At 33.5% G+C, this 25,705-nt stretch overlaps 2 protein-coding genes across 2 annotated transcripts; one reads left to right on the top strand and one right to left on the bottom strand.

Moving 5' to 3' along the window:
• Positions 1–4,978: 4,978 nt before the first annotated feature.
• On the bottom strand, positions 4,979–10,383 carry LOC111504338 (BRISC complex subunit FAM175B). The gene is made up of 3 exons (XM_023158869.2): positions 10,128–10,383; positions 9,150–10,079; positions 4,979–6,683 (listed from the first exon to the last, which is right to left on the bottom strand). Exons 1-2 carry the CDS (start codon positions 10,209–10,211, stop codon positions 9,219–9,221), a joined length of 945 nt encoding a protein of 314 aa, XP_023014637.2. The 5' UTR covers positions 10,212–10,383; the 3' UTR covers positions 4,979–6,683; positions 9,150–9,218.
• Positions 10,384–10,796: 413 nt separating this feature from the next.
• On the top strand, positions 10,797–24,705 carry LOC111504336 (DNA excision repair protein ERCC-6). Its single transcript, XM_023158867.2, is given in 14 exon segments — positions 10,797–10,953; positions 12,213–12,783; positions 13,223–13,502; positions 13,774–13,926; positions 14,019–14,146; positions 15,073–15,313; positions 15,315–15,426; positions 20,116–20,289; positions 20,346–20,498; positions 22,372–22,617; positions 22,896–23,099; positions 23,179–23,340; positions 23,419–24,091; positions 24,296–24,705. Coding segments are annotated over 14 exon segments (3,252 nt in total). The 5' UTR covers positions 10,797–10,941; the 3' UTR covers positions 24,439–24,705.
• Positions 24,706–25,705: the final 1,000 nt, after the last annotated feature.

Raw genomic sequence — 25,705 nt, 5'->3', positions numbered from 1 at the left:
TAACTGAAACCAAAAAAAAACGTTTTGATCAATTACATCGTTTGCTCGAAGGAACCAGAAGCCCAATTTGAGATTCCATTCCTTCCAAGTAGTACTATAGCTTCGGGACTAAGAGTCCTTGCACTTTCTCATGGCACAGGGACACGTTCCCGACGGCCCAGCGTGGCACAGGGATACGTTCCCGACGGCCCAACATGTACACACCTTATTTCAGAAGCAATCATCTACAAGGGTCCATCTTTTCATATGTTCTGCAGCATAAATACCCACGTAGGATGACCGTGTTCCTTTACATTCGGGTATGTTCGTAACCTCATATCGATCGTTTTCTAGTTGCCGAGATACTCGAAATGGACCCTTCCACTTAGGAACCAGCTTCCGTCCTGAACCCATGTTTACAATTGAAGAAATTTTCACTAACACGAGTTCTCCGACGCTGAACAAGGTGGTGCTCGATGCGAATCAAACTCTTCTTTTTGACGAGTCTGGTTATAGTGAATCCTTTGGGCAGCCAGCTCACGAAGCTTACTAACATCCACAACGTTCCCATCTTCTATTTCGACAATATTGTGCGAACCTGTCCTTTATCCAAGGAGTATTTCTGTTGGGCTAGTATTAATACTTCTATTCCAAGTATTATTGATTCTCAACTGTATATTGGAGACGTTCTCATCGCATTCGTTATCCTCTTTGTTGGCACCCATCGTGGCTAGACAGTCTAATATAGTTTTGTTGTATCTCTCCACCTGTCCATTATCTCGTGGCATCCCTACTGCATTGAGGTGGTGACCGATATTCTTCTCCAAACAAAACTCTCTGAATCTCCTCGATGTGAACGCGGTACATCTGTCGGTAATAATTCTTTTGGGCACTCCAAAAAATTGGATAATTTCATTCAAGGCAACAAGAACATGCTTTGTTTTGGTATTCTTTACCGCCTTGATGAACGTGAATTTCGTGAAAGCATCTACCAAAACCAACACCTGAGTGTTCCGCTGTTTACTCTTACAAAATGGGCCTATATGATCAATGTGTATAGTGTGAAAATGCCGAGCAATCTTTGTAATTGGATGTAAGTATCCTAGCTTTTTCCCCGACGCCGTTTTGTGATATAAACAATTTATACAAGCCTTCACGTATTTTTTTATAATTTTTCTCATTTTTGGGAACCAATATTTATTTGATATTATCTCTAAGGTTTTGTCGAAAGCAAAATGGCCTACGTCATCGTGATTAAACCTCAAAATCTGCCATATGCAAGCTTTCGGCAATACCGCCCTGTTTCCTCGATCAGTACGACGGTATACTCTTCCCCTCCGAACATCATATTTTTCAAAAATGTCTTTGTTGCTGTTTCGATCACCCGATAAGATAATATTCTTGATAGCTTTTATGTCCCCATCGGAAGAATCCAATCGCCTTTTCCATTCCATCGGAAGAATCCAATCGCCTTTTCCATTCCATCATTCAGCTGTACCATTCCAGCAACACCCCAGCGACTGGCATCTGTATACAGTATGGTTTCTTTTCCATTGTCAAAAAGAGTAAGTACTGGGGAGGACGTCAATATTTCTTAGAAGAACGCAAAGGCATTCTCCTGTTCGGTTTCCCAAGTCCAAGGATGATTTTTAATAAGTAGCTTAGTGAGGGGATTCACCTGGAGCGCGAATTTAGGTACAAACTTACGAAAGTGACCAACTAGTCCTAAAAATTTCCTGACCTGATGTATATTACCTGGGCGAGGAAAACTTCGTATCGCAGCAGTTTTGCAAGCGCTGGGCTTTATTTCTCCATCCTGTATTCTGTATCCGAAATATTCAACCTTATCAGCTAAAAAGGTACACTTTTCAATGTTCAACTGAACACCATGATCGTTTAAGCGCTCAATTACTCGACGCAGGATATTTAATCCTTCGGGTATTGTTCTAGAGGGAATAAGTATATCGTCCAAATACACAACTTTATTGAATCTCAAATCACCAAGAATATTATCCACAGCGCGTTGAAAAAAATAGGGGGCATTCATTAGGCCAAATGGGACTTTGAGATATTCGTATTTGCCCTCCGGGGTGATGAAAGCAGTGATTGGAACAGACTCTTTCGAAAGTCTTATTTGGTGGTATCCTGATTTCAAGTCCAATATAGTAAAGAATTTCTGACCGACTAACCTGTCAATCAAATCCTCAACGACAGGCAAAGGGTAATTTTCTTTGATTGTTTGTTTATTAACCCCTCTGTAATCGACACACAAACGAGTATCACCATTTTTTTTCTTAACCATTATCACAGGACTCTGTATTAATTCGTTGATCAACTCTCGAAGTTTACATTTTTCACAATCAGATAACCTATATGGCCGATGAATAATAGGAGTGTCTGTCTTCAGTTTGATGGACATTTCGATATCAGTTATCGTGCCTAATTTTCCTATATTGCTTGTAAAACAATTTGTAAATTCTTTTATAAGTTCTCGTATTTCATTTTGAGCTGACGCCTCTGCCACATCAATGTGGACGACCTGAGGCTGAACTTCAATTGAGTTCACGGTCAGAGCGTAACTGAAAGTTAATCGAGAGCCAATCCGCGAATAAGTAATTCCAGGATATTCACTAAAATTTTTTCCAATCACTATCTCCGCACCGGTATACAAGTGTCCACTAGCAATATTTCTATTGATAATGCGACATCATCTATTTTGACATTACATGCGGCCCGCTCTGTTACTAGTATTTCAGAACCTCCAAATGCCGTTAATATAATTTCGTTGGGACAACTTTCAACCTTCAACTGAAGTTTGTCTGCCATTGCGTGTGTAACGAGGGAACACTCGCTACCAAAATCTACAAAACATGTTTCCTTCTGATCCCCAATGAGAATACTTTTGAAGAATTTTTTTTTATCCCGATTTTTAGTTACCAGTAATACCCGCTTATCATCCCTTGTGACTGTTTCTTTCTTTTTATCTAATTGTATGTCGGTTGTTTTCGACTTTTTAAAACAACTATCCACTGTGTGCCCCTTACGACGACAATAATTGCAGTATTTTATCGCATCGCCCTGTGAACGATCTAGATGACAATTCATTTGCTTGTGGCCCACCCCGTTACATCGAAAACAAATATTTTCTCGAGTTGTGTGAACATTCTTAAATCTCTTACCGTCTTTACGAGAACTGTCGTTCCATTTTCGTGCATATTTATCTGGGGATGAACCTGACAAGTTCGGATCGAACGACTTCAAATAAGTTGCCAACTTCGATGGATCATCGATATTGGCGGCCGTAACAGCGAATTTTATGGACGTATTGTTCAAACCACCCACAATTAAATTGACTTCGTTGGCACCACACAGTTTTAAATTCATTTTCTTTATGAGAGATAGTTTTTCAAAACAAATAAACTCTGATTTGGCTTAGGATGCAAAGCGTGCATTTCTGTCATTAGACAGTGTAAATCTCGATTTGACGGAAAAGTTTTTGATAAAAGGATTTTCCATTCCCCCCCAACTTTTTGGCATACAAGTTATACTTCTATACCAAGTTTCACCAGGCCCTTTCAATTTATTAATGGCAAGATGACATATGTGTAAATCATTTCAATGATATATATCTGCATACTCATCCATTTTTGATATCCAAACTAACACATCGTCATTTAAAGGGTTGAACTCATGAACATCTATGTCTTTAACTGACATTCCCAATCTACCATGATTTTCTTTCCTCAAGTTATTAACTATTTCTATCAAACCTGTATTGCTGCAACCCTCCGAAGAGCTTGGGGGTCTGAACACGGTCACCATCACTCATCTGCTCATGGGAGCTGCCACCTTTCCAACTTGTGGTTCTTTTCCTATCTCCTCTTGTTCGACTTCCTTTCGGTATCCTTGGGGAACGAGACCTAGAACGCTTCCTCTTTCGACTGCCCATATTTGATGAAATTTCACAAGTTATTTGCCGTTGTATAATCCCACTTCTGATGTGAACTTGAGAAAATAAGATAAATTGAATCTCCACTTAAACACCCTTTTATTTCAATAATAATTAAGAAAGTTACTGAACAAGGTACTGTACTCCTATCTAAAAAGCAACTAACATTCTCCCTTCCAAACCTCTCCACCCATACCTTATCTATTTTTATGAATCCCTAACTATCAAGATATGTGTGATGCCAGTTCACACATATCTTCCCTAACTGACGGTGGAATGAACAAGATCGGAATAAACATTATATATTTGGAAATAAAAGCTGCTCTATATGGTTTACAGTCATTTGTTAAAAACCGAACCAATATTCGAATCCTTTTGAGAATCGATAACGTCATAGTAATATATTTTATCAATTACAAGGGCCGCGAGAAATTTGCACGATTAAATTCAATTACAGAACGTTTATGGATTTGGTATGAAACCAGAAAAATATTGGTGTTTGCATCGTACATACCATCAGATAAAAATAATGGAGCAGACAGCGAGTCATGTTCTTTAGCTATCGAGTCTGAATATAAACTCAGTGATAAAACATTCAAAAAAATCTAAAAATATTTTGGAAAACCAAATATTGATTTATTTGCTACAAAATTGGACAACAAATGTGAAAGATATATATTGAGTTTTCCGGATCCGGGTTCAGTTGCTATGGATACAACTAGTATTTTTATGCTTTTCCACCCTTTTTTGTCAGTACAACAATATTAGAGAATATAGAAGAATGGCCTACATGAATGTTGTCGCCCCCCTTTTTTTGTCTTCAAATCGTGGTACCCATTGTACATCAATATGTTGATTGAGAAACCTCTGATATTGAAACCTAACAATTCAGTATTGCTATCTTCTCTCAGGAAAAAACATCAGCTTCACAAAAATATTTTTCTGATGGTAAGGAAAATTGTCTGGCAGGCATTTATAAACCCAGGCATCTCGCCATCTGCAGTAGAGATAATTATTTTGTTGATTACTCAGTGCACTCTTAATTAGAAATTAAGAAATATTGGAAGTTTTATGAAGGAAGACACACATTAAACCTTTTACATACCTATTCATTGGTAAATTCAGTAATGAATTTTTATAGATCAGCCCTAAATCTGATATTTTTACCTGAAAACGAAAGTATAATTAAAAGGTTTTTGAAAGGAATTTTCAACATTAGGCCTCCTCAGCTAATAACCCTAGAATCTTGAACGGGTTTTGAAATACTTGTCATGCTTATACCCTCTAGAGAGCAACCGACATTGAAACTTGTTACACTGGTTACTGCTTACAGAGCGTTATCTAAACTCACTTTTCGTTTTTTTCCCAACTGAATAAAATGAGTACAGTAACAGATCACTAAAAACATATGAAGGAATTGATATGTTCCAAAAGTTATCACAACAAAAATACCTTCTCTCGACACGAGTTTTGTTAAGCAACTTAGTATCATCAGGAGAGTATTAGTCATCCGATGGTGTTGTTAACTTGGTTCGCAACATGCGCGTCGTGAGATTATTTTTGTTGTGGTGTGGGAAAAGTATTTTCAAAAGATGCATTAGTGACGATTTTCAGACTACCTACCAAAACATTTCCTTTCACATTCATCAACAAGTTCAATAACACAGTTTATTAATAATTGATGAACTTTTCAAGGGAAAGGGTCTTTAAAGCAATTGTTTTCTTTGGTAACTCATATAATTATTAAAACAAAAACAGCAATTTACAAAATAAGAAGTTAACTAAGTTTCATATAAAAGAAGGCAGGATTTGTTGTTTCAAAGAATAGACAAAAATATGAAAATTCTTTAAGGTATATTGAAAATGATATTAAAAAATTATTACAATATAATCTGTATTTTATATTTCAACACATGACTTTCAGAAGTGATACTAAATTCACAAATACTACCTTCGGCCTCAAAGCCACTCATATTTTTTTTTAATGAAAAAAGTAATGGCGAAAACTCCATAATTTTGATCAGTCTTCATTACCTAAATATATAACTCCTATGCTGTACACTTACTAAACTAATAATTTGTATGAGTTGAGCTGAAGATGGTGACATTATAATTAAACTGCAAATAAATTAACTTCACATTTTTCTGAGCATTAGTAGTAATTTGAAACAAGAGCATGAAATTTCGAACATATTTAATCTGGAAGTAAGACATAAAATTCTTACAAACACTCAATATTTTACTTAAAAAACTTATCACGATGTAAATCAATGGGAGTGCTCATACACCACACGTTTACTTTGAAGTGTGGTGTATGACTGCTCTCATTGATTTACATTGTCACAACTTTCTTAAAATGAAAGTACATACAATATAAAAGTTTCGTGTATGAATCAGCTTATAGCAAATATGTAGGGCGAAATAATTGAAGCTTGATTATTGTGAACGCATTGTGGTTAGAATATAATTTACTTATACTATTCTCTAGAATTTATGTACAGTGAGCATGAGAGAACTGTTGTCATAAAACAATTTCGTAGTAATTTTGCATAAGGATACCTAATATTTACTTATTTGTATAAATCACTGAATCACTTATTAGGCTAGTAAATAAGTACTCTTATAAACTTAGTACCACAGTTTTCAGGTCAATTGCATGGTTTAAATTGAAGGATCCCATAATATCTCTCAATGCTGCCGAATATATTATATCACTATCACTTCTTGCAGTATTGGTTTAAAAAAATATTGTAATCTGAAACAAAGTTTAAAAATTAATTATAATTCATTGATTTATCTCATGAGTAGATTGAGTTTTTTTATTTGAGGATGTAATCATTAATTAGATTAAATCTTGACATCTTCTTCTGATTGAAATTTTTCATTAAAGCTGATTATTCCCAAAAATTACTACGTGTTAGAATATATAATTGTATCCAATTGTAATTGGAGTCTATGGATTTTAGACTGAGGTCAGACTGAGCCTCCTACTAGGAGGCTGTGAGGGCACTTGTATGGAGTAAGCACATACTGATGTATTGATAGTATATTATTCAATGAACGAGAAATGTGGCCATTACTCTTAAGAATGAAGTTTTTTGTCGAAAGCCAAAGACGAGCGTCTAAGTAATGCCCATTTCTCGTGAGTATATATACAGTTTCTTATACCTACGGCAGGAATATTTGAAAATAAGATTTGGTAATGAAGTTACATTACAACAAAATAAAGGAATGAAAAATCCACTAAAACCAACAAAAATTAAATTCGGTGAAAACTCGACAAAGGAATTATATAAGATCCCAGGCGCTGAGCATCCACATCTCCCTAGGGTGGCGTTATTCAAGACGGATCGTATTACTGCGCCTGTAGAACAGCAAATAAGTAACTCACTTCTCTTGAAGCTTTAACATCTGTTCTTTCCACGAATTGCTTGTACTGCTTCTGTGTTTTCGTTGATACCAGTATCGAATCAATTTTACAATCCAAACTCCAAAGCCTTGATAAATATCTTGTATCCGTCGTGGCTCACAGGTTTGAATTTGACCTATTATATCTTCCAAATGCACCTATTCATGTCCTGTTTCAAATGGTTCACAATAATTTACTTCATTTTTAGATGTTCTGTTAAAGGTGCATAATAATTTGTAGGTTGTATTATTTGATTTTTTGTCTAAAAGTTACCTCCGACTTGTAAGAAATACATAATAAAGTGTTAAGTGGTTAATAATCTACTTATTTATCAAGTGGTTAATAATCTACTTATTTATCTGAAACACCCTAAATCTTGCAAGCCTTCAGATGAAATATTCGAATCGTCAGATTTTTTTGCTTTTTGAATAATTTAATCGAAGTTGATTTTTTTTACCTACCTTCAATCTACATAATAAATAAATAAATAAACATATATTTATTTGAATTGAAAACTGTTTATTTATTCTCATTTATCAGTTTGTGAAAGATCCTGATGAATATTGATCAACTTTTAAGTCTTAATAAAAAAAAAAAACATTCTTAGACCTAACATTATTTATTTATTTAGTGTGTGGCTTCTTTACGATGTGATGAAAAGCAACTATAAGTAAAAATAAAAATGTAAACAAAAAAATACATAACACATAATATCCCAGATCCTCTGACAAACTATACATTGATTACGTAATTGTAATCAATAGTTATAACTGCTTGCGTAAATCAGATTGATGATTACTTCAGATAACCTGATTATTATAGTTAGATTTTATGTAATTATGATTACTTGTAGTGTTATCTTGGTAGAGGATAATTCTAATAAGCGATAATTGTCAATCCCTACATGTGCCTTCAATAACGCTATTTTGTCTTTCATTTGAGGGCTCATTACTTTTGCGAATTTTTCTGTCTTCCATCTTGAAAGGGCTGAACATTACATTCATCTCCAAAGTTTTGATCAACTCTTAAAGAGTACTGATAATATATTTGTCTTTCTTTACCGTTCTGATCAAACGTTGGAAGTGTCTACGTAAACATAGTCAATGACTCATATAACTATTCTTGAAATCTCCAAAAGTTATATTCTGAAAACTATTTTGAAACTCTATTTCTCTTAGATATACAATTTTATCACCTTTGTTGAAGAAAAACTGAAAAAAACTTGAATTGCAAAGTACTAAAGGTTTTCCGGCTCATGCATGTATGGAAAAAAACGGAAGTGGCAAGTAAATGAAGGTACACGGTAGTTGTCTCCAAAAGTAGATGGGAGCACCAAATTTTGATTTCAGATCAAATCAAACTTATTCATCCAGTTCTCCTCTTGGGTAAAAATAAAGTTATAAATAATAGAAATATACAAGACATAGTTAATTTATGAAACATATTAAAATTTGGTTAAAAATTCAGAGATGTTATAAAATAAATATCACGATGTTTTGTAATTGAGATCGGGTTGGTTTATTCCCAATATGTACAGGTAATTTGATTCAGTGATCAGTGATAAAAGGTAAAACTGGAGCCTCTGGCATATAATAAAACCAAAACAAGCACTTTTCTAAAACACCAGAACTGCAATACTCTTCTCAACACAACACCAACTTGGTTGGTGAAACGTGCGTCAAGAAGAGTATTGCAGTTAAGGTGCATGGAATAGATAAGTGCTTTTTTGGAATCATGATCAGTGGACAAAAATAAGTGAATATAGTTAAAACATTGAAGCAAGACAGAAAAAAGAACCGATATTTTACTTACTTAGGATTTACACCTCTTCTGTTTCTCTCTCGTCCATCTTTGAATTTCTTGGTTCTTTAGAATCTCCTATTAGCTCCTACCTCGTTTTCTCCCTTTTCCTGAGATACTAGTAGTTTTACTGACATTTTTCTTTTCAAGTTCTGGGGAAGTTTCAGGGGTGGTATCGATTGAATTTAAAGGAATGTAATTTGTTGCTGGACATTCTAAACATTTTATGAAACTAGATTCATCGTTTGTTCTCTTTGAATCAGAGTTATTCCTTTCATGTAATTTTTTCAATATTAGAAGTTCTTTGACTTCTTTCTCCAATTCGAATAAATATCTTTCAGACTCTGATAAATTTTCTACGACAACATCTATATGTTTTTGTAGAGCATTTTGGATTTTAGTTATGGCAATTAAACCTTGCGTAGTTTTCTTATCAATTTTTAAACCTCGCAGGATTTTATTGAAAGTTTCAGATGCAGGTTCTGAATTTTTATAACCAGTATTTGAATCACTAAGGTTGGGTATGAGAATTGGTAGTTTATCAAAACCTCCATTGTTATATCTTAGAAAAAATTGTGTGTACGAGTGGGTAGCAGCATTGCTTGTAACATCATTGGATAGTAGACAACAAGAAAATGTTTCGGATGGAATACTGAAAAAGTCAATCAGTTGCTTGTGAATAATTTTATCACGGAGAGTGAATTTTGTATTGACAATACCACGATACTTGTACCAAGCTACAACTCTTTTGAACTGACTTCCTAGAAATTCAATTATTTTCTCCCCATTTATTTTTCCTGCACCATTATAAAAATAATGGGAATGAGGACAAGGCATTATAGAATTGATTTTCACAGTTTTGCTTATGTTCAGTTGACGTTGATCATTATCTGTTATAGTTGTTGTTTCCTTATGGACAATTTCTCCGAGTAGAAAACCCTCCTACAGGAATAAAAGATAATAAAGGGTTTACATGAGTTTGTAACTAACCTGTTGAAACCGACATTTTGCGTTTTCATAAAGTAGAAATGATAACGCAGGACCTGACAGAGATACCGAAATTGTTGTAGTCATTCTGTAGTTACTTGTAAGTATGGAAATCCTAAAATTATTAAACTACAACAGAAACCGCATATAGAAAATAGTAACACAATAACAGAAAGTACCCAAAACCGACTTGTACCAAATTCTCTGTGAATTTGTGACTTTATAACATTAAGACTTTGACAGTGGAAGTGTTTTGTGGACATTGACAGTGGCACCGTAATTCCACAACCTTACAGAGAACTTAGTAGCAAACAATATTTATATTTTTGTAGTACACACTTCCAATGTAATGATTTTGAATAAAGAGTAAAACTGAAACGCCTGCCGTGGAATAAATCCAAAAACAGGCTTCCGAATCACCAGAAATGCAATATTTTTCTCAACGCACGTTTTTTCTAATAAGTTGATTTTGGATTGAGATGATTTTACTTATGTATTACGTATTTTAGTTTATGTATAAGCGAATATCTGAGCCATCTCTTTGTTCTTCATTGTTTCTAGGTAGCATTTTTCCTCAGTTTTGTGTTGACTATGGCGCCACCTATTAGCAAACTTCACATGTCTAAAATTTCGGGGGATGAAAGATGAGACTGAGAGTGATGAAAAAAAAACCTTTCCTTTTAATTTTTTGAGGTTAGTTAAACGTCAAACTTGTAAATGTGAGTTTTTGAGTGTATTATCATCGTATATAGAAGTAAACACTTCTATACTTATATACGGTGGTATTATTTAAAAATTGGTTTTGAAATAATTGAATATGGGTAGTCAGGTAGGTAAATTGCATACTACTTGAAAAATGATTCGATTAGTAGACCCTAAGACACGATAAAGCCTTTAACCGAGATAGTTGCTAAATACTTTCACCTTTTTTTATTCAAAATTTCAAAATAATTTTTATTCCAGTGTTCATTTTCAGATTGGTCAGTTAAAACTAATCTGTCAAGATAATTCTTCCAGGTTTATTATCTTTTGTGAGAGGATCCTGGAATACCTCGGAAACCAGTATAACAATACTTGTTATGCTGGTTGAATATCATTCTGATGAATTGAAATGGGTATATATTTAGAAGATACTATTTTTTTGTGAAGGAAAGGTTTTCTACTTATCCATCTTTATAGGAAAAAATGTGGGAATTTTCCAAAGAAAGGAAGTAAGCAGAAAATATTAAAATGAACTCTTCACAAAAATGTATACATCATATAAAGGAGTAGGAAGCCAAAACTTTTCTCTCCTAAAAAGTATTCTCTCCTAAAAAATACTCCTTTCAATTTAAACAAGATTTTGATTGGTGGGATTGAATCAAAGAGGTGAATGAATGTCATTACATACTGCCATCAATGACCTAAGTAGAATTAAGTCATTCGTGACATAAAGTCATAATGTTATGAATGAATTGAGTGCTTCATCTTGTAATGTTATCCAGATTGGTGTTGAAGAGTCATTTAGGCAAGTGTCTTTTTCGGAAACATCTATGTCTGCCATTGAGGATGACAGTGTTCCATGTAAGTGAAACTTTTACCTTTTTGATTACTATACTGTGTAGCAATTGTGTGAATTATATTTGATTCAATTCCATAATGAATATTTGGAGTGCAAATCATTGGAAACATTGTTTTTCGTATAATTCAATGTTCATATGAAAGTAGTTCTTTCGCAAGTATTTTTTCTTTCCTGTAATTCCATGTTTAAATGAAAGTAGCTGTTTCAAGAGGGCTTTTTCTTTGTCTCAAAGTTACTTATTTGCATGATTTACATATTTTTGTGAACAGTTTATTTTGTAATTAATTGATTTCTTCCTTCCTTTGAAAGATTCCACATTTTTTGTATAAAGATGGAGGTGTGGAAAGTCAAAACCTTTCTTTCAGAATCATTGTAATCCTTATATCATTTTAATTATAACCATGAATTGATACATAATCTACATTATTTTTGTTAATGCAAACTTAGTATTCAAAATGTGTGTTTCAAATATGCACATGTTTACTCAATTACAATTCTATGAATTTTTCAAGTTTCCTATTTTGCAGCAAATTGACTTAAACCAATTGCTGATTTCTGAACAAATTAATGTATGGGGGGCAAATCAGGAAGTTTTAGAAGAACAAGCTCTGAAAGAGTTGGAAATATTTGCTGAAGATAATAAAACTTCTATTTGTAATGAAGTAGAGGATGGTGAAATTCAAGAACTTGAAGACAGTTCTTCCAACAAATTAGGAGACATCACTCTGAATATAGATAAATATATACAGCAACAGGAAGCATTGAAAAAGCGACAGGAATTCAAAAAATCTTTAGATAATAGTAGTGAACAAGTTAATATTAAGTTTGACACAAGAAAAAAACGGAAAAGGAAAAAGCTTTCAGAATCCATAAAAACAAATTTTAATATAGTTGCAGAAATTAGTGATAATACAGATTTTGGATCTATAGAGCATAATTTGAAGTCTATTAGAACAAACAAAAGGTCCCAAGTACAAGAAAGCCCTGCGAATGATATTTCAGCAGAGAATATTACCAAAAATATAGTGGATGAACACTTTGACAGCGGTAGGGATGATATATCTGGAAGTGAATATTTTCCTTCTGAAAATGAGAAAGGTAACATTTTTGTGTCCTAAATTATATATCAGATTTAAATGTATGTGATTGATTCAAAAATAAAATTCTCACTCATATTTTGCCATCACAAATATATACAATTCCAAATTTCAAACAGTTTGGTGAATTTGAGTATTTCTTTATTTCTCTGATTTGTGAGTATCTTCTTTTCCAAGAAAAAATAATATATATAATGATATATATATATATATATATATATATATATATATATTTATATATATATATATATATATATATATATATATATATATATATATATATATATATATATATATATATATATATAGAGCTGGTAAAGAAAAGGCACTTGAAAATTATTTTTAATATTAATTATTTGTCAACTGTAGGTATATTTCTATATATGTAGCACAGGTAATAAGCTTGAAACTTTGGAAAAATTGTTTTCCTCAAATTGCAGATAGTGATCAGGAATTTGAATTGCCCCTACCAAGAGCCTCGAAAATTACTAAATCACAAGCTCGCAAAAGAAAAAGAGAAACTGAAATTATCAACAAAGTTGAAGATGATGGTGTTTGGCAGTGTTACAAAGCAAGACTTGATGTCTATTATAAGAAACTCGAGGAGGAACTGGATTTGAGGAGACTCCACGAAGATGATGATTCAAGAGAGAAGAGTGACTTTCATTTGTTGAAAGGAGGCTTGAAGGTCCCTCTCAACATTTGGGATAGGCTATATGGGTAGGTTAACATTGAGGTCAAAATTAGAGCTAGTGAGGTGATTTGGTATGAATTCTCAATGCGTCCTTCAGTTACAACAAAGGATCCAGGGTAATTGAAAAATTCATTTGCTGTTATTTAATGTTTTGATTCTCTTAGAGTACTTGATAAAAAGTCATATTTTCGAAAAAAGTAAGCACTGAGTTCTGCCTAGAATTTAATATGAAGAAATGTCTGAAAAAATGGAACAGGTGTTATATGCCCAAATCTTTTTTGATATCATTTTTTTCAGTTATCAACAAGATTCTGTAAAGTGGCTTTGGAAAATTCATCAGAAATCCACTGGGGCATTATTAGGAGATGAAATGGGACTAGGAAAAACTGTACAAATTATCGCTTTTTTACAAGCATTGGAAATAAGTAGAGTACTATCTTGTCACGGAAGGTCAGTATTTTTCGAGGTCTTCCAATTGATACTTCTGCGGTTGATTTTTATTCTATTTGGACGAAACATACTTATTTCTAAATATGTTTTAGGTTCAATGGATTGGGACCTTCTTTGGTGGTTTGCCCGGCAACTGTCATTCATCAGTGGGTCAAACATTTCCATGAATGGGCTCCTGAGTTTCGGGTTGCTGTCCTTCATCAGTCAGGAAGTTTTCAAGGTATTATTGATATGATATTTTTGAATAAATTGAAAGGGTTGTATTTTTATATTCTTCAATTTGCTTTAGTAATCATTTGAGAGGTGAAATTGATAGATAGAATAAATACTTTTCCCACATACCTACCAGAACTAATGATAATTTCATTATGTATAACAATGAATATCAAAAACAAACACATGAATCATATCGAAATTTCATACTAGAATATTTTGAATGTTTTCTCTAGTTCATGGCAAAGAATGGATACGGGAGCCTTTTGCAAAAGTGTCAAGGAGTCAAGCACCCACATCAACCTGACCTCAGAAATGCGACGGTAGCCGGTTTGGGAAGATTCCTACAAAAAATGTGGGAATCTTCCAAAGAAAGGAAGGAAGTCATCAATTTCAAAAATTACTCTTTACAAAGATGTGTAGATCATGCAAAAAAGTAACTTTCGGGCACAAACTGGAAAAAAGCCCTTTCGAAACAGCTATTTCGGTCGGTAGCCAGGTGGTTCGACGTGGATGCTTTGTTCACTCACTCGAATTGACTGCCGTGTTGGTCGATGGTTCAAGCCCTAGTCTGAACGATACCCTTTCAATATATTATTTTTACTATATTGCTCATATTTAAAATTTTTGTAGTTATGTTATGGGCATAAATTACTTCTAAAATTTGATACATATTTCACAACTTTTTGTTTTATAACTTCAACAATTTTCAATCTTATTTTTGAAACAAACACACGTTTAACCAAACAAATTGGCGTCTTCAGGAGATGAAGAAAAGTTCTATCTTCTTTTATCTTCTGAAGAAGCCAACTTGGTTGGTGAAACAAGTGTCGCGAAGATTATTGAAGTTCTGGTGATTAGGAAAAGCTTTAATAATCATAAATACAATAAAATATATTCTCATCTTCTCTCCTTATACAATGGTTTCAATAGGTAACAAAGCAGATCTTATTAAAGACATGCATGAAACGAAAGGCATAATAATCACCACCTACCTTGGCATCCTCAAATACAAAGACAACCTTCTCGATCATAATTGGCACTACGTTATTCTGGATGAAGGCCATAAAATCAGGAACCCAACAGCAAAAGTAACTGTGGCTGTTAAACAGATTAGAACTCCCCATAGGATAATGCTGACTGGGAGTCCAATGCAAAATAATTTAACAGAACTTTGAGCTTATTCGACTACACAAATCTGGTATGCTTGGGAATTTGTCAACTTTTCAGGAACATTTTGCAAATCCCATTTTGCATGGAGGATTTGCAAATTCTACACCTATGCAGGTAAGAATAAAGTATTCTAATCGGCATATTTAAAACACTGTGATGTTTCTCAAAGAATGGGTCACCTTTGAGGCTTTTACTATTCCGTCATTCCAGTCTTTTCTGTTTCTTCTGCTTCAATCATAACTGATGAGAATAATTTTAATTTTTCAAAAAGATCCATTGGCTCAATGTCATAATGGCCTCCCACAGAAAGAACGATTTGAAGACCTGCACACTTTGCAAGCAATCCTTGATATTGAAATATTGTGATATTTGTTCTTACTCATCTGTTGACTCATAATCGAAAAGCTGTTTCTTCCATCTAAACCTAGAAGCTTTAAGTTTTATTTCATCCAGTCTAAATGCTTCTCCAAACTCTGTTGCTGTCGCCAGTGCACATTCAAAGTTCTGCTCCTGATAATCTTTCAGCTATTCAAGAAACACTGTCAAGTAATCCACTGCAACATCTAAATTCATCTTTGTACTTTGCTACATCTTGCTCATGTAGTTAAATTCAACTAGGATATCATACCAGACTATTAATGCAATTATAAATTCAAAAGTTGAAATTTGATTTTCCAAGGATTGCCATTCACTGATAGTAAACAATCTGTGCTTGTTTCTCATGAGCTTGACAGAGCATTACAAATATTGCTCAATTGATATCTGACAGCTCGGACAGATTCCACTCTACATTCCCATCATGTTTCTGATAGAGGCTTCAGAGAAATGTCTACATTTTCTTTGAGTACAGGTCATCTCTGGCTGGAGCTTAAAAAATCGTGTAGAATCTCTGCAATATTCCAAAAAAGGTTTGAGCTTCAACACTAGGAGAAGCTGCATTGCCTACAACCACGTTCCAATTGTGACTCCCACATGGCAAAAACGTCAAAGGGTTCAGTTCAAAATTCTTTATTGAACTCCTGTGTATATAACTCGTATATTTGCTCAATTGTCATAACTCTGTCATCTGTAATTTTGCAGAGACAAACCAATTTGTTTAGTTCTGATAGCATACATTGAGTCAAACTTTCTGCACTTTCTACAAACCAAATGAAATATTCCTCAACTTTCGCAGTATCTTGAGGTATTGTTTTTGAAATAAGGGATATTTGGCAAGTTACCAGTTTTGTCTAGAGAAACCATCTCTTTATGACAGGGAAATGCCAAGTTGTGTTAAGTGTTAAGGCAAAAATTGTATGATTGCTAAGAGCCTTTCCAAAACATCCTTCCACTTCTGAGCTTAGTTTAGGTCTCAGAATTGATAGTTTTGTTGGCCTATAAGATTTTTTCAGATCATATTTTCTCTATGGGCTTTGCTATTGTGGTTTTTTAAAATCATGTTCATGTTTTGCCAATCATTGGTAACCTTTGAACTCTTTGTAATGACTGATATGTTTGAAAATAATCGACATGTAAAATAATACACAGAATCATTTCACTCAGAAGTACACTAACCAAAGCCTTTTTTGCTGTTCTCCATTAGATAACTGTCTGGTATAGTGAATGATACTAAAATGATGACCATCTGAATTTTTTAGAAATTCTCTATTTGTTACATATGTGGGACCCTTTCCAACTATTCCCAACTATTCTAGTTCGCTGTGACTGTGTTGAATATTTTGGCCATAAATATGGGTCACTTGCATCATAATCTTTGTTTTCGTCACTTTCTTCAGCTTTAGATTGACGTGCCGCTTTTTCTACTGATGATGGTTGCGAGAAAGAAAGGTTTACTGAAAGCTGTGGAGAGGTTGTCTGGATGGATGACGTTGAAGGGCCTATACAAGTTGAATTTAAAGAATTTGAATCCTCTATTTCAATACTTTTGACACTGAATTGAGAACAAATTTCACTGTTCTTGTTTTTAATTTCAAGCAAATCGTCTTTCTTAGTTTCAGTTTTTAAATTTTTTTAGTGAGTTTCGAAGCTGTCCTTCAAGTTCTTTCTTCTTTCCAACATTAATTAACGTAGCGTAATCACCCTTAGAATTAAAAATTCGGCCCTGTATGATATCGGTTTTGGTTCAGACGTCACGTGAGACGTATTTGTCATTTGCGTAGATATCAACTGCACGATTTTGTAGGTGTTTTTGGATGTTTGAGGATAAATGGTCAATACAAGAAACTAATATCACAGAGAGTGTGAGTCAGTGTATTCTAGCTGTTAATTGTGCTTGCTATTCATCTTTAAACAATGGTTGCACCACGTGCGTTAAATGAGAAATGAGAAGTGATTGTTGTAATGTTTCTGGATTTCCACAAATGATACAACTTTATCATTTAGCAAAGGATATATTGTTGAAAACTAACTAAACCTAATCATCAAATCGTAATCACAAAACTAATGGTGTTCGATGGTGATATCTCAACAACGACCTCCAGCCCTTTCCGGTACGCGTAGGTGCCCAGGAATCTGGCAGATCGGGTTGCGCGACGACATGTTGATTACTAGCGATTGTTCATAAACAGGATGATATTTCGATACATTACAATTGTAATTTTTGGTGAGGCTCATTACAATTGTAATTTTTGGTGAGGCTCATCACAATTATGAGACTCTATGAATGTTCAATGAACGTTTTCCAGATCGCCCTATTGATAGACATTTTTTTAAACAGTTAGTGAAAAAAATTCATGATCACGAGAGTGTGCAAAATAAAACACGTTCTGGGCGATTAACTACAGGGGAAGATAAACAAATGGACATTATGAGCGAGTTTGAATAATCCGTCTTCATCGACTAGAACTGTTCCCTTGAATTGTGAGCTTTCGCAGATGACGGTATTGAGAGTTCTAAAAAAAAAAAACAATTTCATCCCCACAAAATAAAAGTGGGACATGAATTGACGGAGGATGATCCAGACCGCCGTCTAGAATATTTTGAAATTGTCTTTAACAATATTTTGCAAAATCCCATCACTGAAACACATTTGTTTCAGTGATGAGGCTACTTTTTTTTATAAATGGTCACGTGCACAGACAAAATGTGAGCTACTGATCCAATGAAAATCCTCGACTTTTTCGCGAAACTCATACCCAGTGTGGTGACAATTCTGGCTTCCCCTGTATATGTGTTTCTATTACCGTCAATATATTTCATTATAAAAAACAAAATAGCATAAGGTAGTCATAATAAGAAAAGTCAGGTGGTTAAATTTGATTATTCTATTAAAAAAACTGACATTTTTAATAAAAGTTCTTCGAGTTGTTCAAAGCAAGAATTAATTCCATACCCAACACCAAACCGATATTTTAACACCTTATCACGTGTTTCGATCACCAAGTAATCATCTTCAAGGTGTTAAAATAACATAAATAAATAACATAAATAAGTGTTGGGAAACTTCAGTAATAGTCATTAGTACACCAAAGGTTCTAAATAGTGCGTCACAAGTATACATTATAGGTCCGTTATTCATTGAAAATCTGACTGGTGCCCTCTATTTGGAAATGTTGGAAACAGTGATAGATCCTCTGATAGTGGCAACTGTCGAAAATAATTTATACGAATTTGACATGGGCATTATTCTGCAACAAAATTGAGCTCCTCCTAATGTTGCAGTTGCTATGAGAACTTATTTGAATACTGTTTATGCAGGACAATGGGTCGGGCGCCGAGGATCTGTGGAATGGCCTTCAAGATCACCAGATCTTACACCTTTAGATTTCTTCCTATGGGGTTATCTAAAATCTGAAGTCTACGAGACTCACTGTCACTCTATGCAGGAGTTGCGTGCACGGATTACGAAAATGTGTGCAAAGCGTCAGGATTGAAACTAAAAATAGACTCTATTTTTGCCAGGAGGTCAACGGGGAACATTTTGAACACTTACTGTAAAAACAACAAAAGTTAGTGTTAGTTTAGTTGCCTTCCTGTTTGTGGTGTAGTTCTTTGCATGGTTGAATAGAGAATAAAACCCCTTTCAAATGAGCTATCACTCACCACCCTATGCTATTTAAATTTTTCGACAGGGTTGCTCCCCTCCAGTGAGGGATGAAATTAGGGGTGAAATATTCATTCAAAAATGTACACTGTAGAAAACAAAAATCAACGTGTCTCGGCGATTTTCCTAACAAGACTCCAGTAAAAAGTTAGATAGGGGGGGGTTAACACTTATGATGTGCACTGTATAATAATCAAATTTCATGCAAGTATTATGATGTGATATTTCAAACGATTCTTTGAAAGCCATTAAAATAATATCTAAATGGGCCGATGTCTTCCTTATTTATGAACCTCAAAGTTCTCTCTATGGGAGAATGCAAACCAAAGTTTGTAGAGTGAACTGGATATGAAACTGGATGTGGATATGTAGAGTGAAACTGGATGACTTAAAAGTCTAGTCTAGCTGTTTCAATTCAACAAGTTCAGGACATACAATATCGACATCTAGTAACTTGATTATAAAATATAGTACAAATTGATGTCTTCTTTCATGTGGTGGATATAATTGGACCAAATCTTCATTTTTATCATTTTCTTAAATTAAGGTACTTGAAAAATATTTTCCCTCGTATAAATATTTTCGCTTATATATAAATATCTTCATGTGGTCTATTATAGAGGCATGCTTGTCCTTTTTAAATTATACCTTATGCTGAGACAGATTGTTGTTAAAGTAATAAATAAATTCAAATTGTAATTTTTTTCTGAAATACATTTATTCCTTTGTTATACAAATATGATTTGCATTTTCATTTCTAGGAAGCCACAGCTCTGTCTGTAGCTACTACTCTCAAGCACATTATCACTCCTTATATGCTAAGGAGAAGTAAAACTGAGGTACAACACCACATATCTCTACCAAACAAAAGTGAGCAGGTTCTTTTTTGTTCCTTGTCTAAAGAACAAACTGATTTATATAAAAATTATTTAATGGTGAGTGCAGTAGAAGTTCAATAATTGTGGGGGTTATTTCATAATTAATGTTTTAGAGCGAACATGTCAATATGATTTTGGGAAGAGGAACCAAAAATTGGTTTTCTGATAACCACATAAGATCCAACGTTTTGGTGGCAATTACAAAGCTGAGGAAAATATGCAATCATCCTGATATATTCTTGAACGAGGAAGAACCTAATGATATTGTGAGTATGAAAATGAATAACTTCAAAATGTTCACATATGTTATTTTTGCGGACGATACTAACATCTTGGTATTTGCCAGAACTATGTCCGAAGTAATTGTCAAAGCTAATGAAGTAACTGATCAAATTTTTGAGTGGTGTTAGAACACCACTCGCTATAAATGGCCTGCTGCTAAATTCTGCTAAATCTCAAATGCTCAACTTTGTTACTAAAAATATAACAATTTATAAAAACTATTTGGTTAGATTAAATAATGAAACTTAACATCAAGTTAATTGTACTAAATTCTTAGGTGTTGATATTAATAATAAACTTACCTGGAAGTTCCATGTTTCCATGTGTCAAACTGAAGCTCAGTAAACATATATATATACTTACTTTGTGGGTTAAAACAAACAGTCGCTATTGATGTTCTCAAGCTTTTATACCACAGTTTAATTCAGTCAGTAATTTCCTATGGTCTTGAACAGTGGGGCGTATCAGCTAAAGCTGATGAAGTTTTCGTTATTCAGAAAAAGGTAATCAGAATTCTGGTTGGTGCATCTTCAAGTGAACACTGCAGGCCATTATTCATTCGTTATAGTTTATTAACAATGCCTAGTTTGTATATACGTATATATATATATATATATATATATATATATATATATATATATATATATATATATATATATATATATATATATAAAATAAATATAGTTTTACAAAACTAAAAAACACGCTTCCAAAGTACATCAAACTAAAAAGTTAAAAATACATATTTTTTTTAAATAAGCTTAAAACAATAACGAACGAAAAATACTAGTGTTATTGTGCTTGATATACAAAAAATATAGCACAAAGCTCCCATGCATTTTTCACAATAATACTAGTATTTTTCGTTCGTTATTGTTTTAAGCTTGTTTTAAAAAAATTTTTTTTTAACTTTTTAGTTCGATGTTCTTTGAAAGCGTGTTTTTTAGTTTCGTATGCTATAAAAGCGTGTTTTCAGGTCTTTTTAAAATATATTTATTTTATGTAAACTTTGGGATCAATCAGCCGTATATTGTTTAGAAAAAAAATGACCATTGATATTTTCCGATTCCGGAGAGGGAGCCTGAAAATCAGCTACCAAGCCCAAGAAAGGCAACAGGCGCGTAAAGGAGGGTTATAAATTAGGCAGCAGGCGCGCGTGTTAATAAAAAATAATTTTTTCAAATGAAGAAATACATGTAAAGTGAGTTCGAATTATATCAAGGAAGTTACGTACAGCGCCATCTGCCCGCGAATAGATCAAGCAATAATGTCGATATATGAAGGAGGTTACGTACAGCACCATCTGCCCGCGAATAGATCAAGCAAATTCTGTCAAATACACATCCAGAGCTTGGGAGTTACAAACAAACATACATACATACAGGTGAAGCTAATAAAAGCGTGTTAATTAAAAAAAAAAAACAATATTTCAATTATTCCTAGAAATGAGCAAATCCATTAACATTTCACCAGAAATAACTCTCAACTACATCAACCTTATAGTAGATTGACAGTATCAAAGAATCACCCCATTTGCATTAGGGTTAAGCTATATAATAAGCTTAGCGAGGACATTAAATTCTCAAATATCAATGTCTTTGTAAGGCGACTCAAGATTTTTCTATTGCAAAAAGTATACTACTCAGCGGATGAGTTTCTCCTTGAATCCTAATTTGATTGTAGCTTATTAACTTTTTTTATGTATGTTTATGTATGTTCGTTTGACCTGTTGAATCAGCCAGTATTTTATGATGATGTTATGTTTTTTTTTTTGTCTAATGTGATTGTGAAGGAAAACTGATTCAATAAATGTTCGATTGATTGATTGAATGAGAACTATTTTGTTCGTATTTAAAGGAAGACATTGGTTTACTAGAAGATGAGAGATTTGGTTATTACAAAAAATCAGGCAAAATGGTTGTTGTTTCTGCCTTATTGAAGATATGGAAGAAGCAAGGCCACAGAGTTCTCCTTTTCACACAGAGCAGATCAATGATACTTATATTGGAACAATTCTTGCACCAGAACGGATATAAATATTTGAAAATGGATGGCTCGACATCTATAAGTAAAAGACAACCTCTCATAGATAAGTTCAATCAGGTGAGTGAAACAGAATATTATAAATAGATTCTAAGAAGTATTGGTTTTGTTAATCTAGTAGCCCAGTTCTAAAAAGAGTCTTGACCATAAAAAAAAACAAAATTGAATTATATACATCATTAAATATCTTCTGAGAGGTTCCATAGTATTGACCTGTTTGAAAAAGTGGATCAAATTTCTTTAGAACTGGGTCACTGAATTTAGAATATATCTAACTTAACTGACTCAGTTGTTATTATCTGTTGACATTTTTGATTTTGATTATTGACACATATTAGGATTCCTCCTATGATGTTTTTCTCTCAACGACGAGGGTTGGAGGACTGGGAGTGAATTTGACTGGTGCTAACAGAGTCATTATTTTTGATCCTGATTGGAATCCAGCGACAGACACCCAAGCAAGGGAAAGAGCTTGGAGGATTGGTCAAGATAAAGAAGTAACTATTTATCGGTTGCTCTCTGCCGGTACTATTGAAGAAAAGGTTTGAAATGTTTTCGATGAATTGTTTTGACATAGAACTGAACTTTTTCGATTCAATAATTCTTCATGACCTCTTTCAGATGTATCAAAGACAAGTATGGAAGCAACTTTTGAGTAATAAAATACTCATCGATCCAAAAACTAATAAGTTTTTCAAATCGTCAGATTTACATGATCTGTTTTCCCTTCAAGAGCAGCAAGGTGGTAATCCGGAAACCGCTAATATATTTCATGATTCTAGGGTAGGTCAAATTCTTGACGCTGTTTGACTTGTAAAAGCAGATCCATAACGTTATTGTTTGCATTATCTGACACTTTAGGTAAGAATCCAAGACAACATTAAGAAGAAAAACAAAAAGAAGAAGAGCGGAAAATCTTCAATTCAAGAACCAGAGAATCTTTTTACAGAGGAAAAAATTCAACAGATGAAAAACTTGGCTCAGCAAATTGCAAAGAGCCTGTCAAAACAACCTTCATCATTTCAACTCGAACTGGAGGAAGAAAGGCTGAAAAAGTTGCAGGAAAAAGAAGAGTTAAAAAAGTTGACGCCTCAGGAATTGCTACAGTATAATAAAAAGAAAGCTATTGAAGAGAAACCTGTTGTTAATGAAATAGATGGTTCTGAAGCTAAAGTTAGTTTTTCTGAGGCCTTGGAGTACTCGAAAAAAACAGCTGATTTACATCATGACCTTATTTCTCACAAAAAGGATCCACTTGAAGCGAAGAAGACAGTAGATGAAATCCATAAACAAATCACCAAAGCTCCCGTCATACTTTTAGATGAGTTTACAAAGGACCGCGAGAAATCTCCTAAAAGAGAAAAGAAGAAGAGGAAAAACAAATGTGTTACTGATATTTCAGGAACAATTGACGGCGAGCAAGTTGAGGGGTTAGTGAAAACTGAGATTAAGAAGCGAAAGAAAGAGAAGAAGCTGACTGCTGATTCCGAATCTCAAGATGATTATGTTCTGGGCAAGCTGTTTCAGAAAACAGGTGAGAGACTTGCTCACTGTTTTTTGCTGATAGGTTATTTGATATTAGACTTTGATGAAATCTGTCAATGGTGATATAGAACCAAGAATTATAATATGGTTTATTCTAGAAAGAAAATTGGATATGTCATTCTAAATGTTATGTATTTTTATGGATAATTGAGAGTAAGTTTTTTTGTGCAATTATTATTTTTTATATTTTCAGGTGTTTCGGGGGCATTGAAACACGAATCTATTGTAAATGGTAGACAAGGAGGAAATCTCAGAATTCATAGCGAAGCTAAAATGCGAGCTGAAAAGTCTCTAGAAGCACTTCGCAAGTCCAGAGTGGATAACTGGAGGTGGTGAATCCTTAAAAAATTAATTTTCTATAAATATATCATTTGGTTATTAGAAGCACTTTGCAGTTCTAGAGTGGATATCCGCCGTTGGTGAATCCATTTCAAAAAACCTTTTTTTTATGAAAGTTGTTTCCATTTATTTGAAGCCCTTTGCAGGTCCAAAGTGCATAGCTGAAAGTGGTGAATCGATTAAAAATATTATTTTGTTATATTTAAATATTCATTTATTTTTTTGTACCTGTTGTATAGAATTTTTATTAAATGTTTTGATATATTCTTGTCATAATTTTTGTACTTCTAATTTCATTCTGTAATTAATAGTGAATCATTAGAAAATTCGGCAAATACAGAATTTTTGGGGATCTTTTCAGATCGAAAACAAACGTGGAATAATCACCTAGACGGTATATTATCCAAACTGAGATCGTACAGTTTTGTAATAAAAATCTCCGTAACACGGTATCAGGGGAAATCCTAAAACTACTATATTTTGGACTTGTACAATCAAATCTCTCATTTGGTCTAATATTCTGGGGTCAAGCACATAACTCTGGCCAACTCTTCATCACACAAAAAAAATATACGCTGTATGACTAACATATATCAAAAACAGCTTTATGTCAGAACCATTTTGTCAATCTTAGCATAGTGACATTACTTGTCTATATATTTTTTTACAATTGTACATATTTTGAATAAAAATTATTATCTCATTGCAAGGAAGGATATGAACTACCATACCACTTAGTATAAAGACAGGATCAATCAACCCTTCTTAAAACTTGTCAATAGGACAAAAAAATCCACATTATATGGGAATAAAATTCTATCACAAAATATGTGAGTTGGAAGAGTTAGAGGATATGTACAAAACACTTTTTAACAATAATTTAATGAAAATGTTGATTCAAAAAAGCTATGCCAGAATTTTAATTATCTAATTATATTTTATTTTGTCTCAAGTATATGTTCTAATGTAGAATGTTTCAACATGTATAATGTCGAACTATTTTTTACATATATTGATTTAAAATTATGAACATTTGTGGTTCTGATGTTTCCCACGGTGTCTTCATATATATTTTTGTTGTATCATAACATTCGAAGGAAAATAAAATATGTATTTATCTACTATTTCCCAAATTTCCTTTGAAGGATACACTTGAACCAGCCTCCAGCCTATTATAATGAGAAGATGCCTCATCTTGCTGCAACTTGATCTCAGTTGAAAACACATTTGGGTTTTTCTGAACTACTTTTTAGGTACTATTATT

This window comes from Leptinotarsa decemlineata, unplaced genomic scaffold, assembly GCF_025532065.1.
Source record: "Leptinotarsa decemlineata unplaced genomic scaffold, Ldec_3_MD MMD2_tig00000505_RagTag_RagTag, whole genome shotgun sequence".
Classification (NCBI taxonomy): Eukaryota; Metazoa; Arthropoda; class Insecta; order Coleoptera; family Chrysomelidae; genus Leptinotarsa; species Leptinotarsa decemlineata.
The sequence above is the reverse complement of the archived record's forward strand: the minus strand, read 5'-3'. Positions and strand labels throughout refer to the sequence as shown.